Consider the following 23,897-nt stretch of genomic DNA (forward strand, 5'->3'; position numbering starts at 1 on the left):
ACCTCCCACTTTCCCAGGAAATGATGCCTTCAAGTGCTTCTCCCAAATACCGTGCTCCCAACTGCTTTTGGTTGGAAATACTAACAAAACAGACCGTATAAGCATTATAGCGTGACTGGTGATTTTTATTGGGTTTGATTATTTATTAAGATCCCCTCAATGTATGCTTACTTATTAAATACTCGACTTTGAATAATAACAATTTCTGTCGTGGTTTTCCACAAAAAACGTCAGATCACACTAAATTACATCTCCCTCTGTGTAAAATCTAGATTTTTTTAATATAAGAATATGCATTTTATTTACAAACGTTTGGACCTCGGATACAGAACTTACTGAACTGAAAAATCTATTCTCAGTACTGGAGGTTTCAAGTTTCCTCACTGTGTTAGGTGCATATTCGACTTTGTTTGGTTTCCAACGTTTTTATGATGTTGCACAATTCTGCTAATACATACAGTACATGTCTTAACCACAGATTTAAGATGAGGAACTACATGAATGAAAACGAGGTTGAATGAGTGTCAGAGACAACACACACATCATTCTGCACAATGAAGGCCAAGTAAATGATAACAATGAACAAGACACAGTTTTTGAGATGAATGGGGACTTTAATTTTTAATTACTCTGAGTTACTTTGGATCAGGTACATAAATTGAGATTCACACAGATCATTCTTGAGACAGTGGAAACACAAAACAATCTCAATTCAAGGTCCACTCCCTTGCTTGCACTTTCAACAGTATCAAACAGTCTTTATCAGCAGGTTGATAACTGAGTTTGCTTTCCATGAATCTGAGCACTTGTAGGACTTCTCATCCATTTTGCCCATAGTCAAGTACGAAAAAGTCCATTTCAAAAACAAAATTTGTGACAACAGAATGATAAACTAATGACTTTGTTTACATGCCCACAAAATAATCAGATTATGGTAATCAGATTAAAACAGGAACTCAGATGATGCATTGTGAGACTACTCTAAAACCCCAGTTTGCATGTGACTTGATCACTAATCAGATTTTCCCCACTAAACCCTGATGTAAAGTTAGTCACTCTCCTTCTTTCGTGGCACTTGTATTTTAACAATCTGACATAGGCCTACTATCTTAATCTTGTTACAATTATTTGCATGTATTTAATCTTTTCCTCTTGTATTTATCACGTTGATTTGATTATCGTGCTAATTGCCGTTTTTCCAACAGCGCACAAAGGCAGCGCATCGCTCGCACAGACGTCACAATATGCTACGTCATTATTATTGTTATGGCAGCCAACAAAGGATCAGGATGTCAGACTGTTAATCTGCATCCAAGAGATTAAAACCATGACTGTTTTTATCTAGTGAACAAAACAGCCCAATAATTAAAAAAAATCTCTCGTTAATCCCACATATGTTGGTATTCCTTGTATTTGTAAGGTGTTATTTGCTAGGAAAGCTGGGATGCATTTCTGTTTACGCCAGTGTGTTGCTAAGCAACGATTGAACATGGCAACGTTTCGACCTGAAAACAAGCTGCCCCGTGAATCTTTTTGGGGAAACTTACTATGAATATAGCCTTTGTATTTTTAATAGCACTTGTCTCGCTCTGGTAGAACTAAGAAGTATATTTTTATACGTTTTTTTTTTTATATATTTTTTTAATATATATATATTGTGTATGTTTTTCTGTGGCCTTTTCTGCTCGTGCAGATCTTCTCTCCGCAGTTATCAATCTCCATCAGCTATCTGCAGGTCGATATAAGATGGCATCAAGCTATGGATCACTTGTCAAGGAGGCCATTGTGTTGCTCGATAAGTTCAGCACTGGCAGACAGTGTTTGGATGACTTCATTGAAGATGCTTCAAAAGCTCTGCAGGTAAGTAAATTCAGATTAGAGTCCTGATGCTGCTTGTTCTCACACCCTTTCTAAAGAATTATACATAGGCTAATATTATTATTCATTGCAGAACATGGATGCTCAGGATAAGAAGTTCATGCTTGATGTGGTCTCCGGATGCATTGAGCACAAAAGATTACTGGATATAGTTATCAATGTCTTCTATGGTCAGAATGGGAAATGCTTATCCAGAGGTGAACGCAGCCAGTTTGTCAGTAAGTTAATTAAGTAAACAGTCGTGTACTCTCATTTTACTCTGAATAAAACAAGATTAACACTGATATATTTATAATATTATGTTGTTCTTCAGTTATCTGTTACTTTGCCACATTTGTCCTTGATGACATCGGGCTTCAGTGTTTTAGCAACATTGTCAAATCTCTGGACATCAAGAAGATGCACACAGTAAGAAACTCAGTTTTTCTGAACACATCACTGTTGTTGAACTGGAAAGAATCAGCAATCAAAAGCTCTGCTACTGTACACTCTGTATGTATATGCTGTTTTGGGTTGTAGTTCCTGAATTTCTTCTTCACAAATCTCACTACATGGATACAAGAAGAGTGGAATAATATCTATGATGCTGCCTATGTGGAGAAACACTGGATTGGCCCTCTGCTAAGGTAAAAAGAAAAAATCCAGGAAGATCCTTTTCAGATTCACAGACTATAACATTTGATATGAAGACAAGAAATGACAACATATGTCTATTTGTCCTTTAGGTGGCGCCCTGAGATTGATATTCTCATTGACCAGCTTGCTGTCAAAATATCTGAAGGGAGTCAGGTCAAGAAAGCTCCAATCAAAACCACTGAGCCCCAGGAGTTCCCTCTCACCAAACCCAAACTTCGACCTCTGCCTGTTCTTGAGCTCATCCCACAGCAGGAAAAATCCAAACCAGTCAGCCTCATTTAGTTATATTTACATTTAGTTATATTCAGTTATATACTGTATTTTCTTCAAACATTGCCACATAGTTTGTTTACATATGCACTATCTTCTGTTTTTTTTCCTACAGATATGCTTTAGAGAGAATATAGACCAGGTCAGGTCTGTAGAGGCTGATGCACTACTCACAAGGCTTTTGTTTTGTAGGTACCAAACAGCACATACAGGGCTCCAAAGGAGATGCAGATGATAGAGGAGATAAAACAGAAGAACCATCAAAAGGCTGAGGTACAATGTCTGCTTTTATAGTTATCATCAGAAAAATACTACGACATCTAAAAGGCAAAAGATGGACTATTATATAAACATATTACAACAGAAGAGAGGTTTGACGGAGGGGGCAGGTGTATCAATCAATCAACAACTGGCATAGTCAACAAAAATAAAACACCAAAAAATATTACAAAACATAAAAAATTTATTCTGAACCACTGTATGTAACATTATTAATACATTATTTTAAGTCTTATATTGATGTATTTTCATCAGTACTTACATGTCATTGTAAGGACATCTTTTTTCCCCAAAGGAGCTGCTGTATGAGGCGAATGTGAAACAGTTCAGATGTGTAAATCCGCAGAAGTCTGAACACACCAAGGTAAAGATTATTTTTCTGTGATTGATATATGTTGGTTTTCTTTTTGAGTCATTTTTACCGATCAGTTGCATCTTTGCTGAACCATGGTTTGCATTGCAGCAAGTGGTGTCCAAGATTAAGGAAGACTTGGATTCAAAGCTCAAATTCAGTTCATTTCATTGCTCTGGAGCTCCTTCCAGGAATAAGGTGAGATCCAATTATTTCACCCACATCTTCAGTATATTATAAGTATCAACTAATGTGTGTGTACATTATATTAATATCCACTTGCATGTGTTCATTTTGCTCATGCTGTTAGACCAGCAACTGGCCCATCAAACTCAACAGTGCAGCTATCCTGAGGCAGGGGGCACTATATGACCGTCAGGTGGAGGAGGAGCTGCAGAGGTTCAGCACAGTGTTTTACCTAGAAGAGATCCTTGATCCCAGTTCGATTTCCTTAACAAATAAAGCTTAACTCACAAAACTAAAACAAGTCAAGAATAATTTCAATGTGTTTATGTGCGTGTCACCCACAGGATGGAGCGTTTGATAAAAGGGGCACGTGAGCCCTCTTCTTTCCTACAGTGGCAGAAGGAGATGCGTGAGAAGGACCTTCAGGAGGAGTTGGCCAAGATTGAGCGCAGGCGTCTGGAGGGACGCATCAGTTATGAGGAAGCAGCTATGGCCCGCACACGCATAATGGAACACAACCAGAGGACTGCTCAGCTGAAGAAGGAAGAGGTTGGTTAAGACCCCTCAACAACTGAAAAGAAAAAGCATTTAGAGAAGATTACACAGTGCTTTAAATTACACAAAAGCATCTCTATTCTCTACAAACATCCTTAAAGAAGTCGTTTTAAAGGGATTCAAGATTATGCATGAAAAATTTGTTTTTTTATGGTTGCTTTGCTGTGTCTTGTAGACAGCTGAGCTGATGCGGAGATATGCTGAGAAAAGGTTGCAGGAGGAAAAGGAAATGAGAGACTTGGTGCTACAAGTGGCAGAGGGACACAAGAGCTCGAAAATGGCTAAAGAGAAGCTGCAGAAATTCAAACAAACTATAGGTACTCCGCCTTGTTTGACATCACTTGTGATATAATAATAATCATTTTTTTCATGATTTCCAATTTCTTGCCACTTTCACAGTGAAAGAAGTATCAGTGCAACGTCGAGAGCTGCTTCGTCAAGCACTAGAGGAAGCACAGGCAGAACTGAGCAGAAAATTTGAAATTATCCGTGAAATTCGCACCATTGAGTCACTACCTCACTTCAGAGTCAAGAATTTTGACGACACAGAGGTGAGTGAAAGAAATGGAGGAAGTCATCTCTCATTTCACACACTTTCACTCACAGTATCTCTAAGTCATGGTTAACCTGTTGCCCCATGTCAGACCGCAGGCCATGAGCTGCTGGGAGAGATGTCCCTGGCCGAGCTGAAGGAGCGGCTGGCCCTGCTAAAGGAGGTCCAGCAAACAGAGCAGCTGGAGAAACGGGAGCACATCCTGGAGGTGAGGCAGAACAAGAAGCAGCTGCTGTTGGAGCAGATGGACACCATCGACCTCCACAGGAGAGCACTGGCACAGGCTGTGGCCATCAGGTCAGGAAAATGTTGGGCTCTGACTTAATTATGGCAGTGGGAAAATGGGGACAGAAGAAGGTCGACATACAAACACACAAATATCACACAGACATGAATTTTTTGCATGTTGCAGGAAAGAGGAGAGGAAAGCCAGGCTGGGGTTTCGGCAGACGGTGACTCAAGATGAGACACTTTCGGCCCTGCAGAAGAAGCTTGAGGAGAAACAGCAAGAGCGCCAAAGACTGAAGCACACTGAAAGCAACAAGGCCAAAACCTGTGAGCAGGCTGCGGTGCACACAAACACAGGGACACACAACAAAGTGAGTATGAAATCCAAAGCTTTGTCTGGTTTTTTCAGTGTTTGGATATTTTCATTCTAACAGCAGTAAGATCATCTTCCTCATTCATCTTCCTGTTTCTCATTTCACCAGAAAAGCTTGAAGAAGAAAAGCTGGGAGGAACTGGAGCTGAGTTTAGAGCATCATATCCAGAATGACGCTCCTTATGCTGTTTCTCAGAGGGAAACACTTAAGACATGAACATGTGCAACATGTTTCTTGAGCCTATGAATGTTTAATTTTAGATTAGACAGATCAGCGGTGAATCTCCTGCCAGGAGAGAAATACATGGAATAATTTGTTTCACATTGTTAATTTGACACATTTTTTGCATTAAAATTTCTTTTAAACAATCACTGTCATTGTGGTTTATCTCCATGGAGGAATTAATTTATATCCATTACTGTTATCTACACACTTGAATCTACTCCACTTTGTAGTGTATTTATAATATTAGTGTTAAATGTTGCCCTGAGCTTTGTAATGTCCACTAAATGTCAACATGTTGGGATTTATTTTCAGGTTAAAATTCCAGCCACCTGTGTGTGTGTGTGTGTGTGTGTGTGTGTGTGTGTGTGTGTGTGTGTGTGTATGTGTGTGACATGAAATAGGAAGTGAACCTTCACCTTGTGACTTATGAAGAAAATTTCCCTTCCCCAAAACAATATGGGTGTTATTTCTGTGGCTTGTATGTTTTGGTAACAAGTTACTGTGCAAAATGTCACCCATCATACTCATCAAGATAAGGCACCAGTATCATGTGTCATTTGTCAAAAGAGAACTACTGTAAGCATGAGCACAGGACTTTGTACAGCAAACACTCGAACCGGTCTACAGTCCAATACAGTGAAAATTTTGAATATTTATTGTAAAACAACATAGTAAGTACAAGTACAAGTACAGGTCACTAGTTTGTGGATATTGGGAAACTGTGAATTTTCAATAGTTGTAATGTCATCCTGTAATCATTATTGTCCAGTATTATTGATAATGTATTAATTATCTTCAACAATATATAATTAATTATTATTTTATTCTAAGTTAACAAAAACAATACAGCTATAATAGCACACAATGCAGCACATTAAAGCAAGATATCATATAAAATATATTGTGCAATAAATACTAACATTTTTCTTTAGATGAACCAGTACACATTTCAACTACATGAGGAGCAGTGGCGCCCCTGCTGGCTGCTCTACGTAACAACAAGAGATCAGCCTGAATCCAGCCCAAACGGCTCAGTTTTTCCCTCTAAAGCAAAATCACATGATGTGTATTTTGTCATATGACACTGATGAGAGGACTGATCCCACTGCCAGTGAACTTTGCCTACGTCCTATGCAAAAACTAAGGCGACTCGGCCACTTGTCAGGGATGAGATGCTGTAGACGGACACTGTCTGGTGGTCGTACTCGATAATATCTGGAGGATGGAGTGTCGGGGACTTCTTCCTGCGATAGCCGCCGCTTGTTTAATAGGTAAGGTCTATACTCCTCTATCGGTGAGCAAAATAAGTGCTATTATCATACAAAACACTAGGAAGGACACGATGGATTTATTATAGAGATATAATAGTGGATCATAACAATTATCAGATTGTTAATTCACCGAGTTGAACCACTGTCCCAACTGGAATAGTCCATTATTCATAAGATTATTACAGATTTTTGCTGCGGAGTAAACGAACCATAAAAACAGTATAAATGCAATACAAAGTTCATACAATGTCAAAGGATGAATTTGAAAAATTGTTTTGACAATTGCTTTACTTGTAGTTGTCAGGATTATTTCAGCATGAAATTAATGCCATTGAAACTACGTTAGAAAGCTCTTTTTCACAAATTCCCTTAAATTTTATCATTGTAATCTTAATTTTTTGGACCTTAACCTCATAACAAACTTTGTTCTTCTGGAAAATGACTGTAAAATGAATGTACTGACTTAATGGATTTCTATTGAGCTATAATTTCTCTATGGAGACTTATTTTGTTGACACTGGTGCTGTATCCTTCCAAATTTTATGATTTAGGATCAGGATCAGGATTACAGCATTTCTTTCTGCCACTCTAACAGCTTGAGAGAGAAATGTTGCCAGCCCAGAGGAGACTGAACCAGAGGAATCACATGACCCTCTTCCTGAATAATTTCATTTCATGAGTAGGATGGCTCCTATTCAAGAAAGCACTTAAGCACATGGCTAATGTGATTACCCCCACAATATGGGCTCTGTTTCACTGATGTGCTTATACCTGTCGCCCCACTTTCTAACTGGGTGAATGTTATACTTCAGATTTTGTGGAGTGTTTTAAGATATCACAGGAACGCAGCTACTGCTAACCCTAACCCACCCACCTTCCTCACCTCGTTTATGTTTCTGAGTCTTAATTAGTTTATTAAGTCACTTTGGATCCACTTAGATTGACCCTTTACGAAAGTACATTACTGTAAATGCCTGAAAATAGAAATAGGGATATACATTTATAATGTATATTATATTATATAAATACAACAATACAACCCCACGCATTAATTGGTATTGATTAAAAGTTGTAGGTGAATCAAATTGCTGTGTTTGCATTGCAGTCTTGTATCTTTCACTGTACTACAAAATGTCAGACTCTAAACATCCAGTGTTTCTGTCTTCCAGGCCTGGTGGTGAGCCAGACCACACTTACTCCTGCTGTGATTAACACCACTCTTATTGAGAACGTGACCAGTGTGACTCCAACTCCCGTGATTCTCAGCAGCACGACCCCAGGCTGCTCTGCATTCAACACTTCAACTTGTGAGCCTTGTGCACCGGGATCGCAATACGACAACAGTGAGTCAAGGACCATGTCATCTGACTTCAGGCTGCCATTTTGGTTCTTTTTTTGTGTGATGAAACATATTGTCTAATGTTTTAAATGGAAGAATGGATCGTGAAGTCAAAGTTAGGAAATGGTTCTCTATCCCTCCCTAGACACCCTGCTGTGTGTGTGCTGCTCTGACCCCGGGCTGTGTCTATTTTCTGGAGCCTGTCTGCCGTGCACCAGAGGTTTCTATCAGCCACTTGCTGGACAGCAGCAGTGTCTGCCCTGCAACCAGGGCTTCTACACAAAGTAAGGGCACATTTTTTACATAGAAATTCAACATTTTCTTTTACTTCTGCTGGTATTGTCTACTTCACTGCTCAGTTTATTGAATATTTTACACCTACGCCTACAGTTTCACTGGAAGTCCATTATGTCACCCCTGTCCTCGTGGATCCTTCAACAATAATACTGGTGGTGACAGTTGCGCAAGTTGTTCACCAGGTGTGTTTATTTAGCTGTAGACAAAAACTCTCAGTAGTGCTGTAAATTATTTACTTTTTGTATTCCTTCAGTCAAAGCTGCAGTTAACTTGTCGTTAAAAATTAGACTTGTATATTTTAAATGTCTTTACCAAACCAATTATAAAGGAAGTTAAGCTTGCACATGAAAAAATGAATTCATGCAATCACCTCAACCCTGTTTCATATCATCTAAAACATGAATCACGTGTTGTGAGTTATTTTTGTTTCTGTTGCTTTCAGGTTTCTTTTCGTCACAGCTGAGTTCCACCTCATGCACGCCATGTGCGCTAGGAAGTTTTTGCAAGTAAGTTGCACTTTAATATCACCAGGTTTCCTTTTGCTATTTCTGTTTCTGATGTTGTTTGTAACCAGCATCAGTGTGGATGGAACTTTCATAACTATCTCTGTGTTTTTGGAAAAATCACTTATCTAATAATCTGGATCGAACATCACATGCTTCAATCCCATGGTTCTGTTTGCCTGCCTGTGTGTGCGCACACAAACACAACACACACAACACACACACACACACACACACACACACACACACACACACACACACAGTAACACAGTTGCTTCTTTGAATCATCAGCAGTATGCATAAAAATGTCATGGCATGTATGATCATGTCTCAGTGGCTCATACAAGGGGATGTAAAAAGTATAAGAAAGTGTGTGAATTCAGCAGCAAGTTGCTTTACCGGTCCCAACATTTTCTAGCACTCGAGATTTCATTCAGAGCACATGACCATGGGTGAGCAAACGAACGCAGGAAGACCAAGACATTCACCTTTAGGCTCAGCTCTTCAACATGACGGTCTGATAACATCTTTGAAGCCAACTGCAACCCTCCTGCATGACCTCACCAAACTCCACCCACCACTGAACTTTTGTTTCTGTGCCAGCAAAAGCGACAATCTGCCTGGTTTACAAGGGAAGAAGATGTCTTGGTCTTGCCAACTCTTAAAGCCTCCTTCCTTCACTGCCAGTGTCCACCAGAGAGCTCTTGGGCTGCTGCCACAACAGCTTGTTTTCACTGGCTAAAAATACTGTGTTTGGCTCTTGGACAGCCTATTTATTCTTAAGTTTTATTAATTGTCCAAACAACTTTAACTGTATACGCTGACAACAGTCTGCAACCATTTTTTCCTAATTTGGTAGTGTTGGCATGATGTTGTTTGTCAGAGCTGTGTATTATTATTAAATCTTTACTCTGCAAAACTAATTCAAACTATGACTAAGATGACTGTTAGCAGTATGAAACAAAGCTGCAACAATGGCTTTAAACTAAATAAGATTTGAATTTTGCCATTTAACAGTCACAAACATATGTCTCTCTCTTCCTCTCTCTCTTTTACAGCTCCTCTGGTTGTACAGAGTGCCAGATGTGTCCAGGAGGAACTGAGGCTCTACAGGCCTCTGCTAAAGACTGCACGCTGTGTCGACCAGGTAATTCACGCTATGCAAATGTAAAACCACAGGGCCATAAGTTGTGATTTGTATGAGAGCTTTCTGCAACTCATAATAGAAAAGGTGAAGCATGAATGTCCACTCAGGTCATATCTGGTTTTTGACAGGTATGCACAAAGCTCCCCATCAGACCATGTGTCAAATCTGCGGCAGTGGCTTCTTCCAGATCCGCTGGGGCCAGGAAAGCTGTGATGTCTGCCCAGAGAATCACTACTGCCCTGTGAGTACTGCACCCCCCACACTTGTGTGCGATTGAGATGTCCTGCACATTTGTCCTTCATGTTATTATTTCTTCAGAGTCCAGATGTGAACCCCATTCTGTGTCCAAGTGATGCCTTTTGTCCAGAGGGCAGCTTGGCGCCAGGCTACTGCATGGAGACCTTCTTCCGCAAAGCAGGGGACACTTGTGAATTGGCTCCTGTCACTATTGCTCTATTAGTTATTGGAGGTGGAGGTAAGTAGCAATGCCGGTACAAGTGCAAAACCCTTTACAAACCATTTGCATTTAAATAGCATTTTTTATATTAGATACCCAATATGCTTTCCAGTAATGTATCTTACCTTAACACCATGTGAAAGGGACTGTAATTACAATTCTGCCTTTCAAATTGATTGCCTTTGAAACTGACAAGCTTCAAGCTGCAATGTCCCATATTTATATAATCTAATTATATGCGAAAAAATGTCTTTACAGCAATTATTAATAGCTTGTGTTTGATAAAGTAATGGTTTGGATATCATTAGGCACACCTATTTTCTGCAATTTAATGAAACACAACTTGTTAGCACATTTCATATATAACTAAGTATTGTTCTAATGTAGTTTATGTCAGAGACTTAATGTAATGAGTCATTTGGTCATTTGGCCTCATGGAAACAATAAAACTTTTATTTTTGCTCACTGGAAACAGATTATGTTTCTGCCCTTACACTGAGACCACATTATTCACAAACAAGACATAATGAAACAAAATAAGAGTCATGCTCGTGTATCAATGCATTCTTTGTGTGTATCTAATAAGCCCAACTGTAGATGATCATTTCCTGCAACATTTTTTTTCCGTTTTTCCTCCTTTCCTTTTCCAGTGGCTTTACTCTTTATCATTTTAATGGTTCTGCGTCGACGGAGAGACACTGATGGAGAGCTGACTCTAGCCCGAGCTCCATTATTACGCAAAGAGCGACCTCAAGGTCGATACTATGGGATCCCCTGTGATGCAGAACCTGTATATGCTGGCTGGTGAAACAAAGGACCTCAGTTTAGCTTTCCTACAGTGAGCGCTTGGTCAGACAAAACCAGCTGAAGTCTTTTCTCTGTATGGGTCTCCACTAAAGACAAAAGGACTGATAGAAGAAGACTGATGGTAAAATCCTGGGTTGGTGCCACAATAGTACTTTGACAATCCACCAGCTTTTTTATGTGGTACATTTGAATATATTATTGAGAAACACAAGTTCATTCTTCTGTGAATTCTTGTAGTTTAACACTGTAACAGTTGTTCCACTCAGAGATAAACACTCTCCTTTTGCAAACTAGGTCATTGGATTATGAGAGGTATGCTGGAGCGGTGAATATGAGATGCGTGCCTCCACTTGGTGGGAACCTCTCTTATAAAAAGCACTTTTTTTTACCAGGGTAATTGATTTACTTTGCACTCATGTTGGTCAACTTGTTGCCTCCATTAACTTGTGTAGTTCCTCAGTGACAGAGAGGTGTAAACTGTTGTTGGTGCCTTGTGTTTTTTAATGCATTTGATTACATTATGTCTGTGTTTTCTGTAGTTTAATTGATTCCTTGGCTTACTATTTTTCACCTGTTTTGTATGTTTGAACATTTTGAAAATAAATAAAAATTATTAAATTAATATTGTTTTATTGCCCTTTTGTTTATTAGACTAAATTGCCCCTTATTTCTGCTGCTATTACCTAAGTTATTGATTTTATTTTTCTTCTGTAAAGCACTTTCAGCTGCAATTATGTACGAAAGGTGCTATACAAATGAAGTTTATTATTATTGTTATTATCATTTAAAATATATTATAGATTTGCATCAGGCTTGTTTTCAGTCCAGGTTTCTCCACAACTTTAACACAACTTAATACCTTTGAACTTAGAAAGAGCCTTTCAGATTTCTGAGTTCATCGCTTAATGCTGGTGACTGATTTTTCAAAATGTAGTAAAAGGCATTTGCTAATTTAGCCAAGAGAAACAAAATAATTCCTTTTACACGAAGGGCCAGTATCTGCAGTGACAACTGCCTCCAACTACACAACACGACTGTGCACTGTTTGTTCCAACACAGTTTTAGTATGAATAATTGCCCAAGTATGGCCATGGGGACTGTTCCTCAGGCTGAGATTTGGAGGGTTTATCTGTGATAACATTGTCACTGTGTGACCACTGAGCAACACTCACCCTTGGCTTTTGCACATGCACTACACAAAGGTTAAGTGTATGGTGGTGACTCCCTGACAAATGCATTTCCTGGTCATGCCTTCGCTGCGGTTGTGGCTGTCTATTACAGTAGAGAAGCAATGGTAAGATTAAAATAAAAAATCATTACATTCCCTTATGGCCCAAAATCATTGGTAGTTTCAGTAGTTAACTATACAAACATGTCAAAAAATGAATGGAACTACTTGAATCACGGTACACCAATGAATGTAGTTGTACAGCCAGCAAGCTACTGCAAAATGTAGTTAAACTGCTAGTTTAATTATATGTACTTCACTTCTCCCCAATACTGCACATGGTAAGATAGATGACTGCAAATCAGGAAGGTATTGCACTGTTAAATTATTAATTTGTATTGCTGGGTTGTACCTGTGTATTTCTTGCCATGACAAGTGAACATGTCTGCCATGACATCTGTTCAGTGGATAATGCAAAGTTTACCATACTACAGTAAAGAGAGAGAAAAGTCATTCTGACAAGACTGTGATCCTGCAGCACTGAACACTTTCTTTCCACATTAGGAAAACATCCAGCAGGAGAGTTTGACAAATGGCAGAGCTGCAGGATCAGATAAACTTGTTTACAGTGTGTGACAACCATGGAGCAGAAACATAGATACAGCCGAGAGTTTCATACAAGATTGTTAGCTTCAAAGTCATGGCATTCACACAGAGTGGACACTGGAGTACATTAAAATTGATTTGTTACCACAATTTTTATTTTGATGCCAGACAGTAGTTGCTAGGTGGCGGTAACGCACTGTACTAGGTTGAGTTTTGTCCAAACGGGACTCCGTACTTACGGCAGCTTTCAGGGGTAAACATGGCGGCCGTCCTGGCGAGAAGGGTGTCCGGTGTGTAATACAATTTGACATTCAAACTTTGTCATTTCACTGTTCTCCTTCAGTTAATGTTTAGAGTTTCTTCTGCGTTTTGATGGACAAAACTGCCGGAGCGCTTCGTGTAGTTTGTTAGCACGAACAGTAGCCACATTAAGTCAGTAGCATTAGCTAACAGTGACGCCACTGAGGGTTTTTCCTCGCCGTGGCTCATTTCGTGTTTTCATGTTGTCCTTGTGTCTTACAGGGCTGCTGAGGCCGCTGTCTGCGTCTCTACATGCCAGGACACCTCAGCTCTGTCAACTCTCCAGCCTCATTCAGCCTCCGCCTCTCTACAGCTCCGCTGCAGCCGCTGTCCGCGCTCCTCTGTGGGGAGCAGCGTGTCAGACACCGCGGTACAACATCCTGCAAAGGTAAGGACTGGGGGGACCACGACTGCTGACATCCACAGTACTGTCAAGGGATTTCAGTATTATTAAACTCTTGGTAGTATGCCTATCACCCTATACAACACAAAGCTGTCAGCAGTTCAATTGCAAAAATACGGAATTAATTAAAGCTTAATAGGCTGCAGGAAAGCAGTCACAGTTTTGAACAGGAAAACACAGGAAACTCTCAAGATCGAGAGGTAGAGATATATTAGTAAAATATCCCTGTCTGCACGTTTTTATATTGTTCCAACAGGTGACTGGAATATTTATTTATTTATTTATTTTTCAGTTCTGTGAGTACCAAAAATAATTTAATTCACCTCCATTGTATTTAAATACTTGGATAATTAGGTATTTTAAATAATAGTGGTTGTGCTTCTCTATGTTGTTGCAGGGTGTCAGCTCTTGTTCCCAGTCTGACTCCACAGCCAAGTCGAAGTCTGACGTACTACAGTGTGAAGAAGGGGAAGAGGAAGAGTGTAAAATCTGTCACAGATAGGTTCATGAGGTTGCACTGTGGACTTTGGATCAGACGCAAGGTATGTTTCTTTTTAACGGTTACCTGTCAAAAACACTGGAATGTTTTCTTTACACCAAACAAAAACTGTAATGGCCAATCCGATGTCTTGTTCTTGGGTGTAAATAGGCTGGACACCAGAAGAAACTGTGGAAGAAGAAACCTGCCAGAAGAAAGCGCCTGAGGGAGTTTGTGTTCTGTAACAAAACACAGAGCAAGCTTTTGGATAAAATGACAACTTCGTTTTGGAAGAGGAGGAACTGGTATCTCGATGATCAATACCTGAAGTACCATGACCGGGTCAATCTCAAACTGTAATTGGCTGATACATGTAGTATTATCTTGTTTTGTTTGATGTAATATACATAATAATATACGTAATAAAGTCATGTTAAATGATTTTTTTTGCTTTTGATACAATAAGAAAAAAGATTTAAACACACAATCAAAGTTTTACTTGATATTTAATGACTAAATCAATTTAAACAGAAATATTTAATCCAGTGGAACAATAAATTGACAGCCATAAACCATCATGTCATCACATTACTGATTTTAGTTTATAATTCACAATCGGGTTTATATTTAAGTAATTTGACATTCTGGCCTGCCAGAACAAAATTGCTTAAGATAACTTACTGTAGTAAGTGGTGTCTCTAAATGAATAAAGACAAAGTGGCTAATTTACCAGTAAATAAGACATCATTTGCATGTATGTGTAGCCAACTTATAGTCATAACATTTCATGTTGTTTCTATAAAGCAATTGAAAGTGACAAAAAATAGCAGTGTAATTGTTCACCAGCAAGGCATCTGAAGAGGCCAACAGCTTCACACAAAATCGCTCAAGAAATCCAATTTTCATACAAATTAAAAACAAACATCATGCAATGATGAGTTTATCAGTCTAAGCACGAGTATACAAATCTAATAATTAGCAATGTGTTTTTTTTCTCAGTTTTACTTTGCATGAATTGCATGAAAGAAGGAAATCACCTCCAACACTAACACTGATACTAATGTTGAAACACAATCAGATTTTTCCTGTTTCATTTTTTTTTCATTTATCCATTAAAAGGACATTTCATGTGCATAACAAGTGTATCTACAACATCAGAGTGAATGACGTGTAAACAGAACAGTTGTACCTGAGAAGCTTTTGTTTCAAACTTCAAACCACCGTAAATGATACAATGATGAAAATTATAAATCTACTGCGTAAATCCAACCATCAACAACCAACACATCGATACTTTGTGTAAAATGTTGCTATGATTCAGGCTCAGTGAATAAAGTACAGGATGAAAACATACAATGCATCACCACACATTTTAACTTAAGTTTGTAAACCTGCAAACCAACATAGTCTCTCTCATGAATTCCTAAAGAACAACAGAAGCAAGTAGAAGGTAAGATCATTAGGTTTAGTGTTGCTCAGTTAACAGCAGACCATTACACAGTGATTTCATACATGGAAAAAGAACCATGTTTATATATAGTAAATAATGATTCATATCTATCTCTGCTACAGCTGAAAGAGACATATTCCTAATTGGCCTTAAATTGCCAAATAATTCAAATACATGAAAAAATGTGTTTAGAAACTGAACAGTAGATTGTCAAAACAGTCTGCACCACTGAGAAAACTTCTTGTGGTGATGACTTTTATCTTTGATACTGGTGTTATTACTTCTTACACAAGTAATTTCTTTACCACAGAGGAAATGAATAATAGTGATACTAAAATTATTCATGATAATATTCAGCTACTAATTTATAATGATTACTGTTTCATGTAATTTTGGCAATTTCATTGAGTACTGAGGGAAGTTATTTATATTCTAAACATAGTGCAAAGATGATTGTTAAATGAGAACATAGTTGTGTTACAAATTGTCATATCACGTGTTTAGACATTTTATATTTTCATGTCTCTGCTATCTTATTCTTTAAGGCTTTGATAGAGAGGTAAATAACAGAATATTGTCTGCCACAGCTGTCTGACTTTTCATCACTATAAGGTACAAGTTTATATAAAGTATACGATTTTTTTTGTTTTGGGGTAATTGACCAATTTCTCAATACCTTGATGTCATAATTAATCAGTGCAGAATTCAGCTCCAGAACAGATAGATTATGGGCAAAAACAGCCATGCCTTTTCTTTTGATCCTTGGCTTGTAACACATTCTCTAACAGAGACCACGTCGTTCTCAATGCCAGCTGTAGTATCCAGTGACAATACATTCTGTTTAATAAACAGTGGACTAATAACTGGGAAGACACACATGCAATTGCCTACCCAAACCTGATATATAAAAACGATCAAATCAGAAAGATGGAGTTCACACAAACTGTACATAAATACATATTCAATAACCCATAAACTCAAAGTGTCTATCAGCATGGCGCCCATTCATTAATTTTTCCTATCTCAGTGTCACAAACCTCATTTATTTAATCATGAGCCACAAGCTATATACTGTACTATATATAGAGGGGTCATCATAGGTCACTTTGGTAACACCTTATTCCAAAGCAAGGCTGCTTCAGTCATGTAGCTTTTGGCCATTCGGTATTTTTACTTCTTGCAGCAAGGCAGCTGGAGTAGTCTTGAGGACAGTTTCACATGGCTTCATTGTTTGAAGAAAGAGCACTCCTGGATCTTGTGAGAGGCCGCAGGACTCTAAGAGGAGGCTAAAAAGGAGAATAGATGAGGATAAATGAGGGAGTTTAGTCAACAAATAACAGTTGCACACTTCATAAAGACATGTCTGGCATTATGCTATATTTTACTTCTTGTCAACACATCCCATTAAAAAACCAAAACAAGCACATTGTACATCTCTTAATACTTTCTGAGTTCTATAGCTTTGGCTGTAGTTCTCAGCTCCAGGCCCAATGGTTCCTTCAGAAGATGTAAATCTTTAATATCACGTCACAAACATATATGATTTCACAATTTGCTATAACAGGAGGGTATTTTAGTTTTTAGGAAATATTGCTAAAACAGGTGTAAGAAGTGCATCTGTTGGGGACTATTTTTAGCTGCAGATTAAAACACATTCAGTGCAACAGGATGCTGTATCTGGAATGATGTAAAATAAACTACAGTGCCCATGTTCATTGTAATAAAGGGACATGTCAGCCATTGCAATAATGTTGCTCACTGAGTTTTTAACATTGTTTAGAAAACAACAAAGGCCATTGGCATGGCTTGGCCATTAGGCTTTGGCTACACAAACTATACTTGTTAATGAGATTAATTAATTGTTGGTTTTGGTCTTTTCATGGGGTTTGACAATAAGAAAAATGTATAATATTGCTGGTATTTTCCTTTAAATGGTGCTGCTTCATTTAGTTAGGCATCACCATGCTAAACAAACTGATATTAGATGTTTAAATTAATGAATGAATACCAGTTCATTCCAGTGATTGGTTTAGCACAACCATTACAATTAGCATAACATCAAAAGTAGAAATTACTATCAGGGATGAAATACACCGGTACGTAATTCATGGCGAGCATGTTTGGATGTTTCCCATGCCACATTTCCAAAAAGTGAGTCGTTAAAAACATCATAAGAGCAAGAGCACACACTCATTTGCACTGAAAAATAATTCCACTAAAGTTAATACATGATTCAGGTTCATCAGTGCAGAAATCCTATTAGCAGGCAGAATCCACACTGCAAAAGTACTGGACCATGATGATTTATTTAGCCACACAGCCATTGAAATTAGCGAATCAGTGGGTAAATCACCACTCTCAAGGGACAGTTAGATCAGGCAGCAGCTGAGCAGCCATGGTGATGAGGCGGTATACCTCAGGAGCCTTCCTCTTAATCAGCTTGAGCTGTGGAGTGCTCAACGCTGCCTGCACCTCTTTACCCACCTCCACTGGCTGCTCTGGAACTGGAGGAGTGGGAGGTGGAGAGGGAGTGGGAGGTGGAGAAGGTGTGGAGGGTGGGCTGGACTGGGGTGTCAGTGAGGGCGTAATGGGTGTGGACTCAGACTCAGAAGGTGAAATGGTCTGAGACAGCGACTTCTTGGAGTGCCATTGGTCCAACCCCAACATCTCATATTCAGTCATGTCAAAATCCTGTCCTGTACCGTGGAAAAAGGTCGATGAACAAGATGTAAATCCTGTCTCTGATCTACTGAACCAAACGAAAAACGCTTTCTGTGTGATTGCTGTGGTACCGCAACTGATCTTGGTCAGTGGGGATTATGAAAGCTCATATGATAATGCGTTATCATCCTGGAGACCACAGAGCAGAGACCAACTAGGAAGTCATAATAGGCAGAAACAAATTTGTGGCAGCACAAACAAGCATAACAAGGTTATTTTTGTTCTTTCAGTATCTGCAGAATAATGTCCATGTGATGCAATGACAGCAGCAAGCCAAAACACACATGTTGCAACACTGCTCTAATGGAGTTTATCAGGTTACGGTAGTCTTAATTGGGAGGTATGGTGATAGTCTATAATTTTCTTATTGTCAACAAATCTTATGGAGAGACCAAAACCAACAATCAACTCCCTACTAACAAGTACCAAAGGCCGGATATGTGCCATAGAGCACTATCATTTTCCAAACATTATTAAAAACATCAGTGAGCCATGCCGCTGCACTTAGTCACATGTTCCTTCACTGCATGCCCTACACTGTCCTGTTCCCATAAACAATCAGTAGTGCAAAAAATATGTATTAATACGCAGCTGAAAACAGTCCCTAACAAATTCACCACTCACTCCAGGTTTAACCAAGTTTCCAAAAATCTACAGTGCTTGTGGCTGAGAGCCTCATATAAGGTTTGGAGGACGTAGGAAGTACTGAGAGACAGATTAAAACACGTTTTGGGATTTGTTGACAATAAGAAAAAACATAGACCTTTACCGGATTTATCCTTTAATTTATTGAGAATTTAGAAATATATTCAGCAGATACGAGCAGAGGTAATATCACCAGGATTCATTGTGAAATAAAAAGGTTAACTGTGCCTTAAATCTACAGATATTTCTGTCCAATATAAAAAGTTGTGTCCAAATGTAATTTCTAATTTTATCTACAAAGGAGTAATTATCATCTGAAAAAAATATATGACACTCAATCCAGACTAAAACAAACCACAACTGTTTTCACATGACGTTAGAGTAGGAACAAATCCCTGCAGCTACATGTGAGTTTTATCACAGGATGGTTCGCCTTGCAGCCCCTGTGAGGGCTGACCTGCTCCAAACAGGAAGGCAGGACTAAGGTTCAGGGGCCGCTCAGGAAAGCAGAGGTACTGAACAATATCTGTTGGCTTAAACAAGCTTGAACAGGAAGACAGAAATCTACATGATAATCTGTCTGCCACAAACCAAACAAGCACTGTTGTTACATTATAATAGCACTCTCATAGCTAATGGGCTGAGTGAACAGGCTGTATGTTACTCATGTTTATCAACTCAATATATTATGAAATTTATATATTCTCAATACCACAACATGGTTTTAATATGCTTCTAAAACACTATTAGCTTGTTGGTTAAAGTCTTTCACTATAGAGGTTTTTAATTTTTTGTGCTGGTGTGAAATAATATCTCCTTACCTTTGTAGCTCTCTGACTTGCTGCGCATCATAGGTCTGGTCCGATGCTGTGCTGCTGCAGACTGCGTAGTGCCGGGGTCAGTGTTATCGGAGTCAGACTGGTAGGAAGATAAATCCTGCATGCTGAAACTCCTCAGTCTGTCTGACAGGACTCCTTGGCCCTTGGAGAGAAAAACCACCAGGTATTCATAATAGTGAGAGCAGCAATGTGAGATATTCAGAGCATGGATCATTTTAGGGACATCAATAATTTGATACAAACATTATAATAGGCCTCTAGATCTTCTACTTTAAAAACATCCAAAGCTCTATTCAATAGGCCTACTTCATTATGTGAATAGCAAACAACATAACAGGCTCTGTACCCCGAGGTCACTACAAAACAAATGCCCAGAGTCTGCATTACCTTTGTTGCAGCCATGACCGCAGCTGTGGCTGCAACATTCAGCCCTTTTCTCCCAAAATGCACCAGTGTGTCATAGCTTTTGTCCTTGGCTTGGCAGATGTAGTCGTCAATGTCCTGAAACAAGGACAACCAATCATGTGAACATAGTATTTCTCACTGTAACTGTGTAATTTATTTCACGCTGTGTTGATCTATATTTCTTAAATTGCTTGACTGTATCATTTAATACTATTACTTTTGATCCCCACAAAACTCACTTATCCGTTTCCTGACTCACACATGGAGGAAAAAGAGAGGGGAGAAATGGAAGAGCACCGTGACATTTCCTCCCCCCTGTGCAGCAAACACATTTTTAACAGCTAATGTGGAAAAGTGAATTGACACAAAGGCACCTCTGTCCTGCAGACTGTCGCAAACTCAAATTCTATTAGTCTCAAACCCATTCAGCCTAGACTGAATATCTTTACCTTTCCTTGAACTGGGACAACAAAGGAAGGGATTTCACCTTTTCTTTTGAGGAAAGCGTGGGATGAACAAACTTCCTGTATAGCACACTAGAGCCTTTAGTGTAAGGGGACAACATCCACACCACAAAGGCTATCTTCAGTTCATAGTAGAAAGGAAGCCTGCAACGGAGACACAGAATGGCGGCAAAACATAATGATATGGAACGTTTTAAGTTTTTCATGACCGTGACGAAATATGTTATGTGATAAACACCCAGTAGTCAAGAGGCAAACGACTCTCCATGAAGGACACATTAACACTCAATACCTGAGGTCACTTACCAACAAAGGAACATATCTGTAAATACTTCCACCGTCATGAATAGGGCAAATATTATCCAGTACATCATCCATTTCACCTAAAACATAATGGAACAGGGAAAAGTAGTTTACAAACATACACATAGAATCATATTTATGAGAATGATACAGCCTAATATAATTTCATAAAATACAAATAGTGTACTCACATATTCTCTCACATCTTTCGATTTCACAGCTTTATAAGACGAGTACGCAGGATATAGTGTACCAAACACAAGTCTAAAAGACAGAAAATGTGCCCATCAGCTCCAGAAACAAAATATATAACACAGTCCAACAGATATTTAAAATGTGCATGAATAACATTAAAATAAGTGATTTTAAATGCAATAAATCATGATTATGGAAAACATATTATTATACTCTCGTTAAATATGTTCTGGGCTAAGGTGTCTAATGTCTTTCTCTATGTTAGTAAGTTCATACAAGACCTGTTTGGAATTTTGCCATACTGGGGATAGATTTGTGAATACATTTATACAATACATTTTTATCTATGAGCCTTCTGAGCTGCAGCCTGCAGAAGTGGACAGGTGAGATCAAGGTTAATCAGAAAATGTACAACAGCTTTTTCCCTCTAGAAAGAATCTATCAAATCGACCGTGCCTAAAGTAAATTTTTCCCATGGCTGATTGGGCTACACAAGCTCTCCAGGCAACAAGCATCCAGGCGTGAGGTTAAAATTAGTTTACATGTGTTTTCTTCCTTTTCTTTAAATTTCTATTCCTGTGTAGACACCTGTGCTGCTGGGTGTTGGGACAGAGACAGCACCCTGTTGAAGTGCTACAGCCAAGCAACAGCTGTGAGTTCGACCTGATCAAATTACTGACCCACATCATGTTGCAGCACTCGGGCCGGGCCAGCTAGCTGTGGCTCTCTAACAGAGTTTAAACACACAAGGACACTCAAAAAACAAATGTGTCAGCTCTGGGCGACACAACTAAACGGTCTCTCGTGGAGACATGGACCTAAAATGACTCGATATAACCATGTTTTGAACAGTCACAGCTGCAAAGATCCAATCTAATGTAATAAGACCTAGTAATCTAAATTTAATCGCCTCACTATTTTGAGGTTGGGCCTGCTGTTGGTATACTCCACACCGTCTGTAATGGCGCTGATTCATACTTTGTGCAGGTGAAAATAGCAATAACCCACTGTAATAAATGTGGTCTTGCTGTTTAATCTCATTTAAACTAACAATGAGCACACACATTGGGATACTTTCCAATATGTTTTATTGCATGAATAACTCGCTGACTTGCTTTGTAACCTGAGAAGCCTGACCCATCCCTTTTGGTTTTTTTTTTTTTTTCCCAAGATGGGACATCAACATAGATTATAGCCCCACTCAAAGACCGCTCCTGTCCAGTCACCACTCACTGACATTTAAGCGTCTACCTCTGAAAGATGTCTCTGATTTCTAGATCTGACTCATATTATCATATAACGGATGATAATAGATTACTCAACCAATCACGTCACCTCTTTGTCTGTAATAAAAAAAAAGGGCAGATGATAAACACAAAGAGTACCAGCCTGCTGATCGCTGTTTAGAAATACAGTAGAGGTCTATACAGGCCCAGCTCAGCATTCTTGCTGAAATGGCAAAGTACAATCCTGTGGAATTCACACTGCTGCTCTGTCAAAAATTAATAGACCGACATCTGCTCTCCTTACATGCTGGCGTCTGAATCTGCTTACATATTAGACAAAATTGCGGGGGCTTGTAAAGCGCACCGCCGCTGCACCGTCAATGAGCGGCTCAAATACCCGCAACGACCAGGAGCCGCAATTTATTGTTATTATTAATATAAGCTATGACAGAGCATATGGAGTGAAATAAATGTTTTTAAAAAAGAAAAGAAAAATAGACGACTTACACCACAAGTCTAGAGATGATCCAGGAGACCATTGCGCTGGAGAGGCGACAGGACGCGCTGTCTGCGGGGAGGAGTTTCCTCCAGATGACAGGCGCGTCCAGGCGGCAGCGTCTGGACGCACACAGGCAGCAACGTGATGCAGGATAAACAGCGAGCGGACCATAACTATTATCCATAGATGGCAGTGTTGCATTGCACAGACAACACAGATAACCAGCATGCTGGGTGAGTAGGGACGAGTCTCCCTAGCACACAGCGTATTTACATGTGATATGATGCCTTTATGGCCTGAATGACCCTATTGACACCTTCTCCCCTTTACCTTTGCAGATCTGTGGTGTCATTGAATATATAAATTGCATTTGGGCCTTACGCCACTTAATTATGAATGAATTAACTTTAATAGCTGAGTTTAATCTATCTTTTTGAGTATTAGGAAAACTAAACCAATCAGAGGATTTCTACTGAAATCTAAATAAAAATGTTCAGGAGTGAGATCTTCCTGGCCTTGAAATTTCTCAACCTCTGGTCACAGGTTAGTGAACACCTGCACTTTTAGAGCCACAGTATGTCCAGCCTCTGGCCTACATACTGGATCCTGAGAACAGAGGCGAGGTTTTGTTACAGTACAACAAAAAGCTGCTGAGGGCCGTGGCTGGTAGAAATCTAATCCTTGTGTCACTTTTAAAGCCAAGGGAATGGCTTCAACACAAGGGTGGCCCAAAATGCACTAGTGAAAAGGTTTACATTTCTCCTTAAAAAAAATATACAGACTCCAAATCAACCAGGTGTAACATGATGTACAGTAATACTCCAATCATGTCACAGGT

At 39.1% G+C, this 23,897-nt stretch overlaps 4 protein-coding genes across 5 annotated transcripts; 3 read left to right on the forward strand and 1 right to left on the reverse strand.

The window, feature by feature from the left end:
• Window positions 1-1,503: 1,503 nt before the first annotated feature.
• On the forward strand, window positions 1,504-5,671 carry cfap99 (cilia and flagella associated protein 99). Its single transcript, XM_056393690.1, has 15 exons — window positions 1,504-1,860; window positions 1,952-2,096; window positions 2,192-2,286; window positions 2,398-2,504; window positions 2,604-2,781; window positions 2,977-3,057; window positions 3,359-3,427; window positions 3,527-3,613; window positions 3,726-3,814; window positions 3,946-4,150; window positions 4,332-4,473; window positions 4,556-4,707; window positions 4,801-5,006; window positions 5,122-5,308; window positions 5,420-5,671. The coding sequence occupies exons 1-15, from the start codon at window positions 1,747-1,749 to the stop codon at window positions 5,525-5,527; spliced, it is 1,965 nt and encodes a 654-aa protein (XP_056249665.1). The 5' UTR covers window positions 1,504-1,746; the 3' UTR covers window positions 5,528-5,671.
• A 934-nt stretch (window positions 5,672-6,605) lies between these two features.
• On the forward strand, window positions 6,606-11,979 carry si:dkey-21a6.5 (laminin subunit gamma-2). Its single transcript, XM_056393500.1, has 9 exons — window positions 6,606-6,807; window positions 7,977-8,150; window positions 8,292-8,430; window positions 8,537-8,625; window positions 8,886-8,949; window positions 10,005-10,093; window positions 10,222-10,334; window positions 10,412-10,568; window positions 11,201-11,979. The coding sequence occupies exons 1-9, from the start codon at window positions 6,759-6,761 to the stop codon at window positions 11,356-11,358; spliced, it is 1,032 nt and encodes a 343-aa protein (XP_056249475.1). The 5' UTR covers window positions 6,606-6,758; the 3' UTR covers window positions 11,359-11,979.
• A 1,343-nt stretch (window positions 11,980-13,322) lies between these two features.
• On the forward strand, window positions 13,323-14,753 carry mrpl35 (mitochondrial ribosomal protein L35). The gene is made up of 4 exons (XM_056393763.1): window positions 13,323-13,421; window positions 13,654-13,819; window positions 14,232-14,376; window positions 14,484-14,753. Exons 1-4 carry the CDS (start codon window positions 13,391-13,393, stop codon window positions 14,670-14,672), a joined length of 531 nt encoding a protein of 176 aa, XP_056249738.1. The 5' UTR covers window positions 13,323-13,390; the 3' UTR covers window positions 14,673-14,753.
• Window positions 14,754-14,799: 46 nt separating this feature from the next.
• Window positions 14,800-23,187, reverse strand: reep1 (receptor accessory protein 1). Of its 2 annotated transcripts, none has more exons than XM_056393762.1 (8): window positions 23,068-23,187; window positions 21,331-21,403; window positions 21,143-21,219; window positions 20,860-20,980; window positions 20,355-20,468; window positions 19,950-20,109; window positions 18,247-18,458; window positions 14,800-17,048 (listed from the first exon to the last, which is right to left on the reverse strand). In XM_056393762.1, the coding sequence occupies exons 1-8, from the start codon at window positions 23,097-23,099 to the stop codon at window positions 16,977-16,979; spliced, it is 861 nt and encodes a 286-aa protein (XP_056249737.1). In that variant the 5' UTR covers window positions 23,100-23,187; the 3' UTR covers window positions 14,800-16,976. The 2 variants fall into 2 exon arrangements, with proteins under 2 accessions (XP_056249737.1, XP_056249736.1); XM_056393761.1 differs by having other exon boundaries at window positions 18,178-18,458.
• Window positions 23,188-23,897: the final 710 nt, after the last annotated feature.

This window comes from Seriola aureovittata, chromosome 13 (genome assembly GCF_021018895.1).
Source record: "Seriola aureovittata isolate HTS-2021-v1 ecotype China chromosome 13, ASM2101889v1, whole genome shotgun sequence".
Lineage (NCBI taxonomy): Eukaryota > Metazoa > Chordata > Actinopteri > Carangiformes > Carangidae > Seriola > Seriola aureovittata.